General features: G+C 50.6%; 1 protein-coding gene across 1 annotated transcript; it reads right to left on the minus strand.

Moving 5' to 3' along the window:
* Window positions 1-2,397: 2,397 nt before the first annotated feature.
* On the minus strand, window positions 2,398-15,943 carry Slc35f6 (solute carrier family 35 member F6). The gene is made up of 6 exons (XM_048353279.1): window positions 15,818-15,943; window positions 7,839-7,911; window positions 6,953-7,124; window positions 6,532-6,744; window positions 5,744-5,854; window positions 2,398-3,317 (listed from the first exon to the last, which is right to left on the minus strand). The coding sequence occupies exons 1-6, from the start codon at window positions 15,892-15,894 to the stop codon at window positions 2,848-2,850; spliced, it is 1,116 nt and encodes a 371-aa protein (XP_048209236.1). The 5' UTR covers window positions 15,895-15,943; the 3' UTR covers window positions 2,398-2,847.
* Window positions 15,944-17,612: the final 1,669 nt, after the last annotated feature.

Here is a 17,612-nt window from a genome sequence, read left to right on the forward strand (position 1 = left end):
AAAACACATCATATACTTGTATGTACTTATGTCATACACATACACACACACACGCGCGCGTATCTCCTGTACTCCAAGATAGAGTACAGAGCCAATCAGAGTTAACATGTCCTTTTCTAAGTACTTCAGATAGAATTAACTCATCTAACCCTTTTAACAAGTCTGAGGTAACATGTACTTGTATGCTTTGTAAGGAAACCAAAGCCCCAGGTACTCAATCACATAGTAATTAGGTGAGTCTGGACTCGAACTCAGGCATTTGATTGTAGAATCTACACATCTGTGGTGGAATGGATTGGGCAAGGATGGAAAATAGGAAACCTGGCTATGCCTATAACTGGCTGTGTGACTGTGGGGAAATTCCTTCCCCTCTCTGGTCTCTAGGGTCTTCATCTGAATGAGAAGGGAGTGGAGAATTTTTGTGCATTTAGATGCTACTCCCACATGCCTTCTTGCGCCCCTGCCATTAAAAAAGAAAGGAAGCAATGAAGTCCAATACTGCCAACTTTTCTTCTTTAAAAAGTAAAGTACAAACATTTTTTATGCAAGGCAACTGTCACATTGTTTCCACCATCCACAACAAATGAGCATCACTTCCTTCTGGTTCTGGGTCCCCTGGATTCGCCTCCCCCCCCCCCCCCGGGAAATGGACTCAGGGCCTGAGCACTGACTGTCCCTGGCTCCTTTTTGCTCAAGGCTAGCACTCTACCTCTTGAGCCACAGCGCCACTTTAGGCCTTTTCTGTTTATGTGGTGCTGAGGAATCGAACCCAGGGCTTCATGCATTCTAGACAAGCACTCTACCGCTAAGCCACATTCCCAGCCCTGGTTCTTGTTTTGAGACAGATTCTCAGCATGTAGCCAAGATGGCCTCAAACTCATCTCGTGCCTCAATTTCCTGACTGCTGGGATTGCAGGCATGCACCCTGTAATGACATCCTGGGATCAAATGCAATGTTCGACCTCCCTCTTCAAAGGCCTCCTTCCCAGTCTACTTTAAAGAAGGTATTAGGTGTTTTATGACTGAGCTGTCACTCAACCAATCCAGTGAGCAAAACTGGAATTAGGGCTGCCAGGACCCTGGCTTGTGCCTTCCCCCTGATAAAGAGGGCTGACAACACATCCTGAAAATTCCAGAGGCCCAAAGGGTAGACGGGGGCCACAGGTCTGGAATTAGTCAAACTTGGGCTCCAGGTTTGGAACACTGGCTCCAGGAGAAAGGTACTGAGCCTTCTCCAGGCCTTGTTTTTTTTTTTTTTTTCCCATCCATACCCACCTCTGAAGCTATTATGGGCAAAAGAAAGCACCTCATCTAGTGCCCAGGATAGTAGAATCACTCTTAAGTGGAAGAATGGTGGCTACTCCATCACTCTGGGGGCTCTATGAAATCAGGAGCCAGGGGTGTTGAAGGTCTCATCTATGGCACAATCATGAGGCTGCCTCGATTGAGCGGCTCTCCCAAGTCCTCAGCGAGAGCTGATGGTGGGAGACCCCTCTTTGAACCAACCTATAATTCTATGCCTCTGTCTCCTCACCTTTAAATAACAGAAGTTGGGTTGGGTGCCAGTGGCTCAGGAGATGTGAGGATCGTGGTTCAAAGCCAGTCCAGACATTAAAGTGCATGAGACTCTTCTCTCCAACTAACCAATAAAAAAAACAAAAGCTAGAAGTGGAGCTGTGACTCAAGTGGGAGAGCACTAGCTTTGAGCAAAAAAGTTCAGGGACAGTGCCCAGGCCCTGAGTTCAAGCCTCAGGACCTGCATTAAAAAAAAAAGAAGTTCTGCTAGTTATTTTAATGCTTGTCTGTAATTGTAGCACTTGGGAAGCAGGAGATCTGAGTTTGATGCCAGCTGGCTACCATGTCTCAAAACATAAGAGGGAAATAGAGGAGAAGAGGAGAGGGAGAGGGAGAGGGAGAGGGAGGGAGAGGGAAGGGGGGGAGAGGGAGAGGGAGAGAGAGAGAGAGAAAGAGAGAGAGAGTCATAGAAGGATGATTCCAGGCTGCCTGGAACTCTGCTTTCAGTCTCTCAGGCCGGGAGGCCTTGTGGACGAGGATGGGGATGAGCACAGGCATGAGGAAGGAGGATTACAGAGCTGCTCTTCTGTTCTCAACGCTGGTCACAATCAGAGGCCCACAGAATGCTGGGACCAGAAGGCATCGAGACCACAGTATGGGCAGATGGAAGACACATCGAGTTTGAAGTGGTTTCTGGGAGGAAATCCTGGTGAGACCAGGGTTTAAGGAATCTCTTTCAAGTTTTAGTGGGTTGCCATGCCTCATACCTGTAATTCTGGCTACTCAGGAGGCTGTGACCTGGAGGAACAGTTTGAAGCCAGCCCAGGTAGAAAAGTTGAAGAGACTATCTCCAATTCACCAGCAAAAAATGCCGTACTTGAGGCTTTGGCTCAAGTGGTAGTACAAGCTAGGAGTAAGGAAGCTAAGAAACAGTACAAGACCCTGAGTTCAAGTCCTAGTACTGAAAATAAAAAAACAAGCCCTAGCGCTGGTTTAAATCTGCACACTGATTCAATGGCTTTTCTTCTGGAAGCTTACAGTTCATGATCTATCCCGGCAGTCTGGTGGATGATTCAGAAATACAAAGATTGTGGGGAGCTGAGGGGGAGTCACTATGCTCAGGCTTGTGGGGACTGAGTCCTACCCGCCCCCCGTAGTCCCTGGGGACAAAAGAGGACCTGGTTGTTACCTTCTCTGACAGCTCTGGGAGGAGGGCAGGAAGGGGGGGGGTGAGGCCTGGGGGATGGGGCACTAAAGCCCACCGGTCCTCGTGGCCTCGGCCCCTGCGTGAAGGAGCATGGGGGGAGTGGCAGCAGAGGCCGGAAGGGAGGCTCAGCTGGCTTCATTGATGGGAGTCCGGCTGTCACCCAGCAGTCTCTCATGCTCGCCCTCCTGGGTAGGGCGCCAGCCCCTGGACAGGCAGGACAGCAGTGGGCGGTGCAGTCCATTGTAGAGGGCAGTGCCCAGGAGGAGGATGAGGAAGCCCAGGATCTGGAGCGCGTGGAAGGTCTCCCAGCCCAGCGCCAGGCTCAGGGCCCAGATGACCACGGTACGCAAGCTGTCCAGCACCATGCGGGTGGTGGCGCTCATTTCCTTGGTGACGCTGATGCCGGCGAAGTTGAAGAAGGCGATGCTGCTGATGTTGCCCAGCAGTGCCACGGCGATCAGAGGCTGCCGGCCCACCTGGCAGAAGGCGTCCAGAGCGTCCTCCAGCGATCCTTGAGGGTTCCCGCTGAAGGAGCCAGCGGGGATGTAATACATGGGTATCAGGCACAAGGAGAGGATCACGAAGCCGAAGAAGCCTGGGGAGGTGAAGAAGCTGGTCACTGTCGCCACCCCACCTCTCCCCCCAGCACAGCCCACGGCATCTTTGACTTCTGGCTATTCTCGACTGGCATCCATGATTGACTCCGGGATCCATCTCCCACCTCCCCAGGACCCTAGGGCTTGGGCGATGGACTCTGGCTGCTCTCTCCACCACCAGAAGCCTTTTTTTATTGTTGTTGGTACCGGGGCTTGAACACAAGACCTTGTGCTCTCACTCATTAGTAATTTTTCACTCAAGGTTGGCATTCTGCCACATGTGCCACAATTTCACTTCATAATCAGCTTTTTTTTTTTTAAATGGGAGATGAGACTCTCACATTTGTTTGCATGGGTTGGCTTTGAACCATGATCTTCAGGTCTTAGCCTCTTGAGTAGCTAGGATTAAAGGCATGAGCCACCAGCACCTGGCTTAGGTTTTGAGCAGACTACGAGTAAGAAATATACTTTATGTTACAACCCAGTATAGGGTGCACATGCTCCCAAGACAACAGTTACCGTTACAACGTACCACACCCACTTACATTTAAATTCTATTCTTTTCAGGAACAAACAACCAAACAAGGGCTGGGAATGTGGCTTAGCAGTAGAGAGCCTGCCTAGCATGCATGAAGCCCTGGGTTTGATTCCTTAACACCACATAAACAGAAAAAGCGGGAAGTAGTGTTGTGGGCTCTAGTGGTAGAGTGCTAGCCTTGAGCAAAATGAGGGTCAGGGACAGTGCCCAGGTCCTGAGTTCAAGTCCCAGGACTGGCGAAAAAACAAAAAACCCCAAACTCATAGCTCTGTTGTTTCCAGCCCACTGCACTGCTTTCACCAAGTAGGAAAACAGCTCCCTAGTCCAGCACATGCCTGATGGGAAAGAAGCCTGGGTTAGAATGTAAGTCAATGCACTGTCTTACAAAGTTTTGCTAGAAAAATAAAAGGAATGGCAATCAGGTGTTGGTGGATCACATCTATAACCCTAGCTATGCAGGAGGCTAAGATCTGAGCAACGAGGCTTGACTGAAGCCAGCCAAGAAGGACAATTTTGAGACTTATCTCTGCTTAAGCTGCAAAAAAGCCATATGAGAGCATGAGGACTGGAGTTCAAATCCCAGCATCAGCACCAAAACAAACCAAGAGTGGAAAACAGCCGGTGCCGGTGGCTCATGCCTGCAATCCTAGCTACTCAGGAAGCTGAGATCTGAGAATCGCAGTTCAAAGCCAGCCTGGGCAGGAAATTCTGTGAGACTCTTATCGCCAGTGAATCACAGAAAAAGCCAAAAGCGGTGCTATAGAAAGTGCTAACTTCAAGCAAAAGGAGCGTAGAAATAGTCCTCAGGCCCAGGAACGGCAAAAAAGAATTGAAACCAGTACTACACCCGGGAAGGGCGTGGATTTGGTTCACGTACATTCAGCTGCCAGCCTCTGTTCACCAGGCCAGACATTCTCTCAGAGCTGCTTGTCTCTGGGCCGCTCTGGCAGCCCAGCTCTAATCTATACTGCTAATCCTCTATTTTTTTCTTTTTTTTTTGGCCAGTCCTGGGGCTTGGATTCAGGGCCTGAGCACTGTCCCTGGCTTCTTTTTGCTCAAGGCTAGCACTCTGCCACTTGAGCCACAGCGCCACTTCTGGCTGTTTTCTGTATATGTGGTGCTGGGGAATTGAACCAAGGGCCTCATGTATACAAGGCAAGCACTCTTGCCACTAGGCCATATCCCCAGCCCCTAATCCTCTATTTTTATTTATTTATTTATTTTTGCCAGTCCTGGGCCTTGAACTCAGGGCCTGAGCACTGTCCCTGGCTTCCTTTTGCTCAAGGCTAGCACTCTGCCACTTGAGCCACAGTGCCACTTCTGGCTGTTTTCTGTATATGTGGTTCTGGGGAATTGAACCCAGGGCCTCATGTATAGGAGGCAAGCATTCTTGCCACTAGGCCATATCCCCAGCCCCTAATCCTCTATTTTTGAAGCAAGATTTTGATAGTAGCTTTCCTAGTCAAACACCTTCATTGGTGCCTCCTGTTATCTACTTACCTGATGTCAAGGTTCTCCATACTTCATTCCTCATTATTTCCCCAACAGTAAGCCTATACTGGATATAATTTCTATCTTGTTCCTCATTCCTCTGCTCTGTTTTGGGGTCCTTCCTCTCCATTCTTGCCTGTTGGAAATGTGGGTCTATCACCACCAGACATCGCTTGAACGTTAGTGGCCCAAGCCCAGTCCACTGCTCGGCCCTTGCCACCTGCTGTCTTCCCCAGCCTGACCCACCAGGTGTCAGGACCTGTCAGCTCCCATCTGGGGGAAAAGGAAGCTGTGGGTTGGGCAGCTTAGCCCCCTGTCGTGGTTGCCAGTGGTTGCCAGTGGTGGCCTGTGCAGTCTACACCACTTGCTGGCCCTGGCCCCTGTGAGCACACGCACCCTCAGTGCCCACTGCCCGGAGTGGGTGTACGTTGTGTTTGTAGATGAACTTCTCCTCAAGCACCATCTGGATGGCGATGATGATCTGGGCCATGATGATCAACAGGTCCCCTGAGGAGAGGAGGTTCAGGTGAAATCAGGGCTGCACTGTGAATAGGGTTGGTGACATGAGGGCCCCAGGGACAGAACAACTGCCAGCTTCTAACTTTTTGGGGTCCCCTATGGCAGTTATAACTGCCATTCCCTGGCTCCCCAGCCTGAGGGGCAGGGAGGGGCTCCAGAAGGTCCAGAGACCTGTGTGGGCTGGAGAGTTGTGCAACAGGGCAAGCAGGTCGTGTAAGGAGCAGTAGGCTTGAGACAAGACATTTCTGGCATAATCTTGACTCTAAGTGACCAAGGGCAGTCACCTCGTTATAAAGGGTTGCTTTGGAAAGGCTACTGTGATGAGGAATGCACAGGCCTGAGCTCCAGGCTGGGCCTCAGGCAAGTGCTCCATAATGGTCCTCCCACCCCTTACCCAGGCCTGCCGTTTGTATGTGCATTTAAGAATCACAGGCCCAAACAGCCTCACTCAGACCTTCCACTCCTTACCTACTCCCCTCAGGCTGTGCCTCTTCCTTGGCAGTCATGCCCCTCTCAGATGTCCCTCACTTCCTCCACCCCTTGAGAACAGGTGTGTGCTGTTATCCTGTACTACATCGGCCAGAGGTTGGCTGAGTGTGTGGGACAAATCTAGATTCCGGGGCGGGGGGCAGGACAGGCAGCCCAGGGTTCCCACCTGGCCGCACCTGTGATCACTTCACTGAGCTTGTGCTGACTGTCGTGCTTGCTCAGGAGGTCAGCCAGGCCCACGACCACCAGCCCTGCGATGGTGGCCAAGATACCCAGCCATTGGCTTGGTGCCAGCCTCCGGCCCAGGAAAGCCACCGAGAACAGGCCTGTGAATATGATCACAGCACCCCGAAGCATCTGGAAGCTGGAGGCGCTGGTCATGTTCAGGGCTAGAAGGAGAGATGGGATAGTTAGGTCCTGAGGCAAAGGCGGGCTGCCACCAAGGGTCTCCAGGAAAACCATCAATATGTCCTCGTGTGTGTGTGTGTGCGTGCACGTGTGCGTGTGTAGTGGCTTCATGTGTTGTGTCTGTGGAGGGATGGTTTCACTGGTGGCTCTTTCATGCATGGCTCTCGCTGAGCCTGGCTGGCTACTCACCCACATACATGAGGCTGGTCCCCGTCATGTCACAGAGGGTTGGGGGCAGGAAGATAAGGGAATTGAAGGACTGCTGGAGGTGCACACTGGAGTCTGACTGCCCTGTGGATCTGCATCGGAGCAGGAAGAAGGCAGCCAGGCAGGAGAATTCTCCCAGGAACATACCCACTGCCTGCAAGCACAAGAAGCCCCCCATTCCATGCTGATGGGATCCTGGGGATCATCCTTAGCAGTACTGTTTGTTAATGAAACATTTCTTCAGACCACAGCTCACTCAGAACCCTGACATGTCAGACACACAAAAGCAGAGCTGTTGTGGAAGGCCAGATAGGCTCCTGGCTCTGCCCGGATACCTCCAAACCATTCCAGAGGAAGCTCTAAGGCCATGTGACCGTGGGTGAAGACCCTCATGCAGGTCAACCACTCACCATGGTCCACATGAAGAAAAGAAGGCTGAGAGAGGTTCAAATCCTCATGGGAGGCTACAAAGAAGGTGCTGGCAGATGGGTGAAATCTGTTTGCAGACTGCCAGTCCAGTAAAGGGGTGTCTTTTATTCTTTTATTGATGGGATCTGCCCCATCCTGGTGGGGGCCTGGTCTCAGGTGGATGGAGAACAGGCCTTTGCCACTGAGGGTGGCACTTTCTGCATGCCTTGTGATTAGTGAGAGCAGACTCCTGGCTAGGACTTATGCAGACAGGCCTCCCTGGAGGACTGTGTCCATGGTCCTCTTGCAGGGGCACTCTCAGAGGACCTGGCCATGTTCTGGGAGAGAAGCAGATGGTTCTTTTGGGATCAGGGCAGCTTTGTTCCTAGGCCAGAAAACAGCCTAGTCTCAGGGCCCCCATGTGAGGCCTGGGAGACAGGTAGGGGAGCAGGGCCAGTACCTGGAGGAAGGGGTGCTGAAAGGGGTGCTCCTGGCTCCCTCCACAGCCCTCCGCTGTGAAGTTGTCCGCCCACCTGCATCAGAGAGAGGGAAGGTCAGCCTGGCAGCACACAAGAAGTGTTCCATTTGGCCTGGTTTTAGACTCAGCCCCAGCCAGAGCTCCTTCTCAGAAGGTCCAGTCTCAAAGGTGCGGAATCCGTGTTGTTTCTTTTTTAGTGTATGCATATGTGGGTACTAGGGCCTAAATTCTGGGTCTCATGTTTTCCCTTGGCCTTTTCTGTTCACAACTAGCGCTCTACCACTTATGCCACAACTCTAGCTCCTTGTTTTGTTTTTGAGATAGGGCTGGCCTTGAACTTGTGGTCTTTCTGCTTCTCAAGAACAGAGATAGGTATGTACCAGCATTTCTGGAAGCAAGCAGATTTACGTTTACATGTTTGATAAGTTTATTTCAACTTAATTTGGTCTCTTATTTGCACGTTTAAAAACATTACTTTGAGAAGGGGTCCACAGGTCACACCAGCCTGCCAAAGGGATCCGTGGCCACTGTCAAAAGCTTCTGGTCTAGCCCGGTGCTGGTGGCTCATGTCCATAATCCCAGATACTCAGGAGGCTGAGATCTGATTGTGGTTTGAAGCCAGCCTGGGCAAAAAAGTCCAGGAGATTCTTATCTCCAATCAACCAGCAAGAAGCCAGAAGAGAAACTGTGATTCAAGTGGTAGTGGGCCTGTCTTGAGTTCAAACACTTTTTTTGTGGAGCGTGCACACATGCACGCGCAGGCACACATGCACATACGCACACAAACATGAAACTTCTCGTCTACGTTATCTCTGGGGCCGGAGATGATCACCTGATTGTCTTCACAGAGCCTGAGTGGCCCTCAAGGTCCTTCCAATGCTCTCTCTAAAGCGGGTGGCAAATGCATTGCAGTCATGGAGGAACAGACCAGTGATCACCACAGTGGCCGGCTGGGACTGCAGCACCAGGCCCCACACAGCTCAGAAATCTTCAGAGGCACGCCACTTCCCCTAGTTCCACCAGTCACCCTGAACCATGTCACCCGGCACCAAAGCTCCTCTCCTCAATTTCACTTTTGCTAACTGCTCCATCTTCAGAATTTAAAATTTTCAGTTAAAGTCCTTTTGGATATTTGGAGATTTTTCTGACTTTATGATTCTTTTTGCCTCCTGTCTGTAAACAGTTCCAGCTTTTCCTAGCCTTTTGCTCCTTAGGCTGCTGACTTCTGGAAATGCTCTGGAGGACTAAGATCTGGTCCCCAAGATGAGATTTGACCCAGAGACTGACAAGAAAATGGCATTTCCTTTGCACTGGATAAGATGGGTCAGCTGACACAGCTCTATTGCACTAGCCATGTCACTTGCCAACTGCAGTCAATGCACATCTGGAGCTGTTTGCTTTGGGCCCAAGCTGGGAATCAAGGTGAGCCAGAGGTGAGACCGGGCTGGTGGGTGAGGAGGGGGGTTCTTGCTTCAGGGTGGGGCACTCTTTGGGAAGATGACTGCCAGCTTGGCTGAGCTCCCTCCTCTCCTTCAAAGGGATGGGTGTCTTGGCTTTCCCCACCAGGCAGGTCTGTTTTGACAGGGCTCACTGGCAGGCTTCCCGCTAGGGAAATGCAATCTTTTTGTATCTAAGAGCCCAGCAGACTGAGGGGACTGAGTGTCAGCATGAAAGGCTACCTTGCTCAGAGTTATCTTTTCTTGCCAGGGAGGAGACACACAGGCCTGCAGGGTGTACATCAGGCTTTGGTTCACTGCGCAGGCTTAGGACCTGGGACCTCACAACTGAGAGTCAAAATCCATCCTCTGTGTGTTTGAGGAGAGCCATGACACCCATGCAGGATGGCATACTTTGCTGTTTGCCAATGCTTCAGAGACACTCAATTCACTGAGTACTGCCTTGGCCCTGGTCTGTGCTGGACATGATCTGTGGGCTGTTCTGGTCAATCCTTACAAAGATCCTCCATTTCAGAGGGGAACTCTGAGTTTCAGGGTATAGACAGCTGCTTAGGTGTATTTAACACTGCAGCCCCGGGGGTCAGAAAGGAAGCAGAAACTGAGTATGGTGGTTCACATGTGTATTCCTCCCTACTTGGGAGACAGTGATAAGGAGAACTGCAGCTGAAGGCTTGGCAGGGCAAAAGTTTGCAAGACCCCACCTCAACCAATAAAAGTGTGGATTGGTGGAGTGCACTTATCATCCTAGCTATGCGGAAAATGTAAATAGGGTTGTGGTCCACGTCAGCCTAGGCATACTACCAGACCTTATTTGAAAAATAACTGAAATAAAGCCCTGGTTCAAACTCCAGTATTGAAAATAAGGCAGCAGTATGTCTTGCATGTGACATAGTATATACTGACTTTCAGTCAACAGTATTAAAATACTGGGAACATGGCAGGTATTCAATGGGACAGAACCCCTTTTTGAGCCTTCTCCCCCTTTATTATCATGCAGCAAGCAGATGCTACCTCTCCATATATTGGGGTAAGTGGAGCCCCACTGTGGCCCAGTCTGCAAGCTCATTCATTCTCTAGAACCCATCCTGCAGGCTGAGATAGAAGTAGCTATTGTCCTTGCACTTCCAGAGCCACAAAATGAGGAACTTAGAAAACAAATTCAGGGGGCTGGGGATATAGCCTAGTGGCAAGAGTGCCTGCCTCGGATACACGAGGCCCTAGGTTCGATTCCCCAGCACCACATATGCAGAAAATGGCCAGAAGCGGCGCTGTGGCTTAAGTGGCAGAGTGCTAGCCTTGAGCGGGAAGAAGCCAGGGACAGTGCTCAGGCCCTGAGTCCAAGGCCCAGGACTGGCAAAAAAAAAAAAAAAAAAAAAAAAAAGAAAACAAATTCAGTCATTATCTCATGAAACGCCTTGCCAAATGAAGAACCCAGGGCTGGAGTTAGTGTGAGGGCCTAGGGGCTGATCAGGTGCTGAACCAGGGCGAGGCACCAGGAATAGCACGCATTAAGTTCCATGTCCTTTCCCTGTAACCTCCTTACAACTTCTTACTGCCCCACTATGGTTTTCTCTGTAGACGTCATATTCTGGGGGGGCAGTTGCTGCTGGCAGAGGCTAGCTCCTTTCAAGATTCCCTGAGTGTAGGCAGGCAGCTGCGGAGAAAGCAATCTTGGTGGGTGGTGAGTCATCGCTGGCAGGCCTGACCACACTCAGAGCTCAGCATCTTGGGTGGGTTGTGCCCATGGTGGCCAGGGGTGATACAGAGATTGAGGAAGTAGCTGGTGTATCCAGGCCGATTAGCTACGTGTCCTGTCAAATCTCTGCATTTCCTTCCATATGCCCAGCTGGTCAAGCCCAGTGAGGCAGCTTCTTTCTGTTGCCCAGGAATCTAGAAGGATCAAGGTCTCTCTAATTCTAGGATGTTTAGCAATTACCATAGCTTATGAGAAGACAAATGTCTCCTCCGCAAATTGTACAGTGCCTGGGAAGAAGGCAGTATAGGAATCATCGTGCCCATTTCACTGATGGAGAGACTGAGGCTCAGAGAGGCCCAGTGACTCATCTCGCCTCACAGCTTCTAAACCTCATGTTATTTCCCTTTTACTGTACTGCCTCAGGCTTCTTTCAGCTGGCCCTGTAACCCCTTTGAAGCAACAATCTCAAGCCAGTTCATGGAACCTGAGTGTGGGGGCAGGTGCCAAGGGCAAAAGTTGGAGTTGGCATGGAAAGGACAGTGGGAGCTTCTCTAACAGAGAGGCTTGGTACCAGGCAGGCTCCCTTGTCCCGGAGTAAAGGGGCACCAGGCCTGTATACCCTCCTTTTCCTGGGCCCTATGGCCTGCATAAAGTCAGGAAGGACCTGCACCTACCTTAGGTATCTCCTTAGTCCTCCTCCAATGTAGAACCTCCTGGCCAGCAGGAGTGTGATGTGGTCATGTTGGGGTCTCAGGAAGGCTCAGACAAGAGATGAGGAAGGGTATTTGATTCAGGAGAATGGGGCTCCAAAATGGGCATCAGCCTATCATAGGCACTGGGTCTGACAGAAAGAAAAGGTCTCAAGGAGATGATAAACAGCCTTGGGAAAGAGAAGCAGCTACTTCCCAGCCAGGGGCAAAGGGCTAGCCCAGACTGGTAGCTTTTCTTCCCAGCGGCATGTGATCTGTCCCACAGCCTTCCATAACCTGCTGAGTGAGCAGAGGAGAGCGGATTCGTGGTCCTAGCACAGCAAGTGTGTGCTCACACACACTTCCTCATTCCCTGCTCTGAGTCTTCCTGAGACCCCAGGATGACCGCATTATACTCCTGCTGGTCAAGACACTGCCTGAGCTCTTTGGCAAAATGAGCAGGCTGATGGCAGGATTCCTGGGTCCAGGCACAGACCCAAGGGGAGTGCACCCTAGGACTAGAGGGGAGGGGAGCATGGCACCTTCCAGACACAGGTTTTGCCTATCCAGTGTTGGGGGGATGAGAGGAGGTAGGGCTTTGGAACACTACAGTTCCAAAGAAAGGATGGGACTATAGTCCCAAGACTTGGGTGCTAGTAGCCCCCATCTCCACATCAGCCAACTGAGTCACAAAATTGATTTCTTGTGGGGCCTTCCCTGTAAATTGTGGGGATTAGACGGGTTGATTTCCTTTCCCTCCCTCCCTCCCTTCCTTTTTTTGCCAGTCCTGGGGCTTGAACTCAGGGCCTGAGAACTGTCCCTGGCTTCTTTTTGCTCAAGGGTAGCACTCTACCACTTGAGCCACTTCTGGCTTTTTCTATATATGTGGTGCTGAGGAACTGAACCCAGGGCTTCATGTATACGAGGCAAGCACTCTACCACTAGGCCATATTCCCAGTCCCAATTTCTATTTTTAACAGTTACAAAACACCCATAAGTTGGGCATGGCAGTTCAGGAGAATTGTAACTTTAAAGCCAGCCTGGGCTATACAGTAAGAACCTGTCTCAAAGGAAAAACAAGTAAATAAATAGACAACCCTGAATGACTAACAAGTCCCTAGCCTCACTCCCATCGGCAGTTGAGAGCATGAATTCTAGTTGGGGGTATAGCAATGGTAGAACAATTGCCTAGTACTAGTGAAGTCCTGGATTTGTTCCCAAGCACCATTAAAAAAAAAAAAGAAAAAAAGGAACATACTTTTGAGCCAAGCATGATAACACATGTCTATAATGCAAGCACTCAAGAGGCTGAGTCAGCAGGGATCATGTGTTCAAACATAGCAAGATTTGGTCTTAAAAAAAAAAAATAATGGATTTAGAGCCAGGCTACATTGTTTCAAATAGAATCTCAGGCACCTGGTAGATGAGTTGAACTTGGCTATTTACTTAATCTTTTTTGTACCTCAATTGACTTATCCAGGGAAGATGAACTTGTCTACCTAGCTGGGTGGTTGTGAGAATTCTGGGTCCACACGAAAGGTGGCCAGAGCAGTGCCTGGCATGTGGTAGACTGGGTGCTCTCTGGGTACTGACTGCAATGCCAACTGCTGTCTGACCGCTTGATGGGAACTAAAGGCCATTAGTATCTTTCCAATCGATAGTTAGATCAGGGTGTTCATGTTGCTCTCCCACATCCTTTCTCTAAAAGCATCCTTCCCGTAGTCTGGATATTTTAATTTACATTTTTGGTGGTACTAAGGGATTGAACTCAAGGTCTTACACATGTTATGCAAGCACTCTACTGCTTGAGCCAAACCCCTAGTCTTTTTGTGTCCACTGTTTTTGAGACAGGGTCTTACCAGCTTTGCCTGGGCTAGCTTCAAGTTCTCAATTCTCCTGCATCTACCTCCTGAGTAGCCGGGATTACAGGTTATCACGCTTGGCTTACAGTTGTCTTTAGAGTACTTAGGATCCAACTCTGGGGCCTGTTTCAGGATGGGAAGATCCTGAAAGGCCCCCTACTAGGTTACAAGGTAGAGGACAGAACCAAAGGTTAGGCCTCTCAACTCAGAGACTCCTTCCTGACTCACGGATAATCTCTGACTTGGAGCCTCCTGGGTTTGAGGAGCCTCTTGATTGGTTTGGAGTTTTTAAAGGAAAGAGCTGAGTCAGTAGTTTACCCCAGTAGTAAGTGACCATTTGGACTCTCTTGGAAGACAGGGTCCCTGGCAGACTTACAGTCACTCTTCAGTGTTTAACCAGGCTTTGGCTTGTTTGATAGCTGAATTCAGTTCAGATCAGTTCAGATCCTGACTTGAGATGAGGGCCCTTGGGTAGAGCTTCTTTATAACCAAGGGCTCAGCCCAAGGAGTGATCTCTGGGAGACCAGCAGTTCTCTTCACAGGACATAGTTAGTCAGAGGGAAACCCAAGACAACAAGATAGCGATACCCAAAGTGCCAAGGACTGTGCTTTCTTTCAGGGGATGGTGGACATGGTGATGGCCACAAGTGTACACATCTGTTTCCTCCACCTGAGATTCTAAGCATCTCATAGGCAGGAGGTACCTTAGAACCATGTGATAAGGTGAATAGTGTCTCCCAGGCTCTCCTCTGAAGCTCCTCACATCACTGATCAAGTATGCTAGACACAAATGTCTCAGATAAGAGTAAGAAATGGCCTCCTCTCTGAGAAGGTTGGCAAGTACAAAGTGCAGAGATGGATAAAAAAAACAAAAACAAAACCTGGGGGGCCTACAGCCCAGTGCAGAGGGTTAGCTTCCACAAGTCACCACACTGGAGCCCGGTAGGGCCCAGATGGAAATGAGGCCTGGCCAGAAGAGGACACTGTCCACTGTCTGTGTGCACTGGGAATCAGTCTGGCCAAGGGTCAGTTTCTGGGCACTGCTGGGGCTGTTAATGGTGAATGGAAGGTGAAGGGATGCCCTGTTCTGAGGTGGAAGTAGAAAAACTATCAAGAGATAGACCGTGACAGAAAGGAGGCAAAGCCCAGTGCCTCAGCCTCCTGAGTAGGCTGGCTCACAGTCTCTAGCCTCCTGGGTAGGGTCTTCACTGTCACCCCTAAGCCTAAGAGCTGAGCTACTTACCTGTCCTCACTGTCTGGGTTAAGAACCCTTCTCTTCTCCTCCCCTCCCACCCCCTTGTGGGGCTTGAACTCTGGGCCTGGGCTCTGTCCCTGAGCTCTTCAGCTCAAGGCTAGTGCTCTACCACTTGAGCCACAGTGCCACTTCTGGTTTTCTGGTGGTTAATTGGAGATAAGAGTCTCCCGGACTTTCCTGCCTGGGCTGGCTTTGAACGGGGATCCTCAGATCTCAGCCTCCTGAGTAGCTAGGATTACAGGCGTGAGCCACAGGCACACCTGAAACTCTTGATACAGTATGTCGGCCTGCCTCTTCCTTTCCCAGGTTCCCCATCTGCTACCAGCAGCCACACAGTGGATTCCCTGTTCAAAGGACTCTTCAGGTGAGCTTCTTTCAAATCACTTTCAACAAGTCCCTTCCCAGCTCAATATCCCCTCTGGAAAAAAAAACAAAACACGGTGCTGGTGACAAGCCACCTTCAAGCTGGCCTTTCTGTTCCCTGCCTTCAAGTCTCAGCCATAAAGAGAATCTCATGGAAAGTCAGAGTGCGTGGTGGTGCACGCCTGTGATCCCGGCTATGAGGGCAGAGTTAATGAGACTCTCTTAAAAACAAGGACAAAAGGCAGGACGGCAGCTCAACTGGTCCAGGGTTTCGTTCACAGTACCACAAAACATACGTTGTCCTGGTTGTTTTTAAAGAACCCCACCTAAGAACCGAGGTGTAATTCGAATCCCTCCTCTCCCCCTACCCCCAGCCCGTCCGTCGTCACGGGCACCGATCACTCGGCCCACCCAGCAGGTCCCCACAGGGGCCGGCATGCCCACCCACGCCTAGGGAAGACCGCGGGGAAACTGAGGAAACGGAGGTCTCTCACCCGCTCGGGTGGTCCGTGAACGGAATCAGGGCCCACCCATGGGCGAGCCGGGGAAGCCCGAAAGCAGAGCCGGAGGGTGCGGCACGGGCGCCGAGGGGCGTCCGCGGGCCCCGTGCGCTCCCTCCGACCCCGCGAGGACACTCACTTGGCCGACAGCGTGTTGATGGAGCCGGTGACGAGCATGAGCCCGGCCAGGAACAGCTGGTACTTGGTCCAGGCCATGGTGGTGGACGCAGGGCCCGCAGGGAGTCCGCGAAACTCCGGCGGGGGATAAGGGGCCGGGGGGGGGGGAGGGGGCGGGGCCTGTGCCCGGAGAGCTTCCGGGCCGCGCCTCACGTGACCCGAGCGGCCCCGCCCCGCCCCGCCCCGTGCCCCGGGACGCGCGGTGGACGGGCGTGCGTTCCGCAGTTGCGCCGCAGCGCTGGCGGGATGGCTTTGGAAGGTTTTTTTCCTGGGCTCCCTGCTCGCTTTTCGAGGTGCTGGTGATTGAATGCATGGGAATCACACGCGTTAGCCAAAGCCCTCCGCCACAGGACTACATTCCCCCTACCTGGCCTCTCCACTTGTAAGGCAACGTGCGCGTGCGCGGCCAATCCTGGGACTTGAACTCAGGATCTGGGCGCTGGTCCTTGAGCTTTTACCACAATAGCCAAGATATGGAAGCAAACCAGATACCCCACAATAGATGAATGGATCAAAACAAAAATGTGGTACCCACACACAGTGGAATTTTACACAGCCATTAGAAAGAATACAATAATGCCGTTTGCAGAGAAATGGATGCAACTAGAACAAATCATGTTAACTGAGTGAGGTAAGCTAAGCTCGAAGAGACAATAGGTGCATGTTCTCTCTGCTATGTGGAAATTAGATCTAAAATGCACTGAGATACGATAAATTATACAGGATTCTAGATACAGTGAGATCAAAAGAGGATATGGTTAGGAGAGAAACACAAAGGTGCAATGCTTAAGTGCCTCTATATTTATATAAAAAATATACATACTCCAACGAACTCCCAAGTATGGAATTAAGAGACCTTATTCCCTCCCCCACTTTTTTTCAGTTTTGATGATTTTGTCTCTATTTTATGTTTAGTGTATTCCAGAGTATGTCTTTGGAGCCAGGAGGGTGGCCTAGTGGTAAAGTGCTTGCTTAGTATGCATGAAGCCCTGAGTTTGATTCCTTGGTACCACATTCACAGAAAAAGCCAGAAGTGGCACTGTGGCTCAGGTGGAAGAGAACTAGCAAGGACAGTGCCCAGGCTTTGAGTTCAAGTCCCATGACTGACAAAAAAAAAAAAAAGAGTATATCTTTGGAAGGGTTGGGGGAAGGGTACAGAACTGAGGGGGGGAAAGGGTGAAAAAGTGCAGCAGTGGAGCTCACTAGACACAGATGAAAGTGGGTGGTGACAGGAGGGAGGGACTGGGAAAGAAAGAGGGAACAGAAGACACTATACTAAAGGAAATGTACTCATTGCCTGACTCATGTTATTGTAATCCCTCTGTATATCACCTCTGCAATAGCAATAAAGTAAATTAATAAAATTTTTTTAAAGCACTCTTATGGATTTTCCTGCCTGGATGGACTGGCTTTCACAGTGATCGTCACATTGCAGCCAACTGAGCAGCATTACAGGCATGGGACACAGGTACCTAGCTATGTTAAAGAGTGTTTTTGAGAAATTGAGCTTATTAATATCTTAGACCAGTTTTGAAGGGGAAACATTCTGTCTGAGAACCTTTCTCCAGGGTCCCCAGAGAACTCCCCAGAGGCAAGGGAATTGTCTCTAGGGATCCCACACTGCTGCATTGCTCACATTTTCCAGCAAACTGGTGTAGGAGTCTGGTTCCAGTTGCCAGGGAGGCTACTTTACAGCTAAAACTAAACTGAGGGGTTTGCCTATGAGTAGAATGGAGGGTTTAGATTCTTCAGTCTCT

Source organism: Perognathus longimembris, chromosome 8 (assembly GCF_023159225.1).
Source record: "Perognathus longimembris pacificus isolate PPM17 chromosome 8, ASM2315922v1, whole genome shotgun sequence".
NCBI lineage: Eukaryota > Metazoa > Chordata > Mammalia > Rodentia > Heteromyidae > Perognathus > Perognathus longimembris.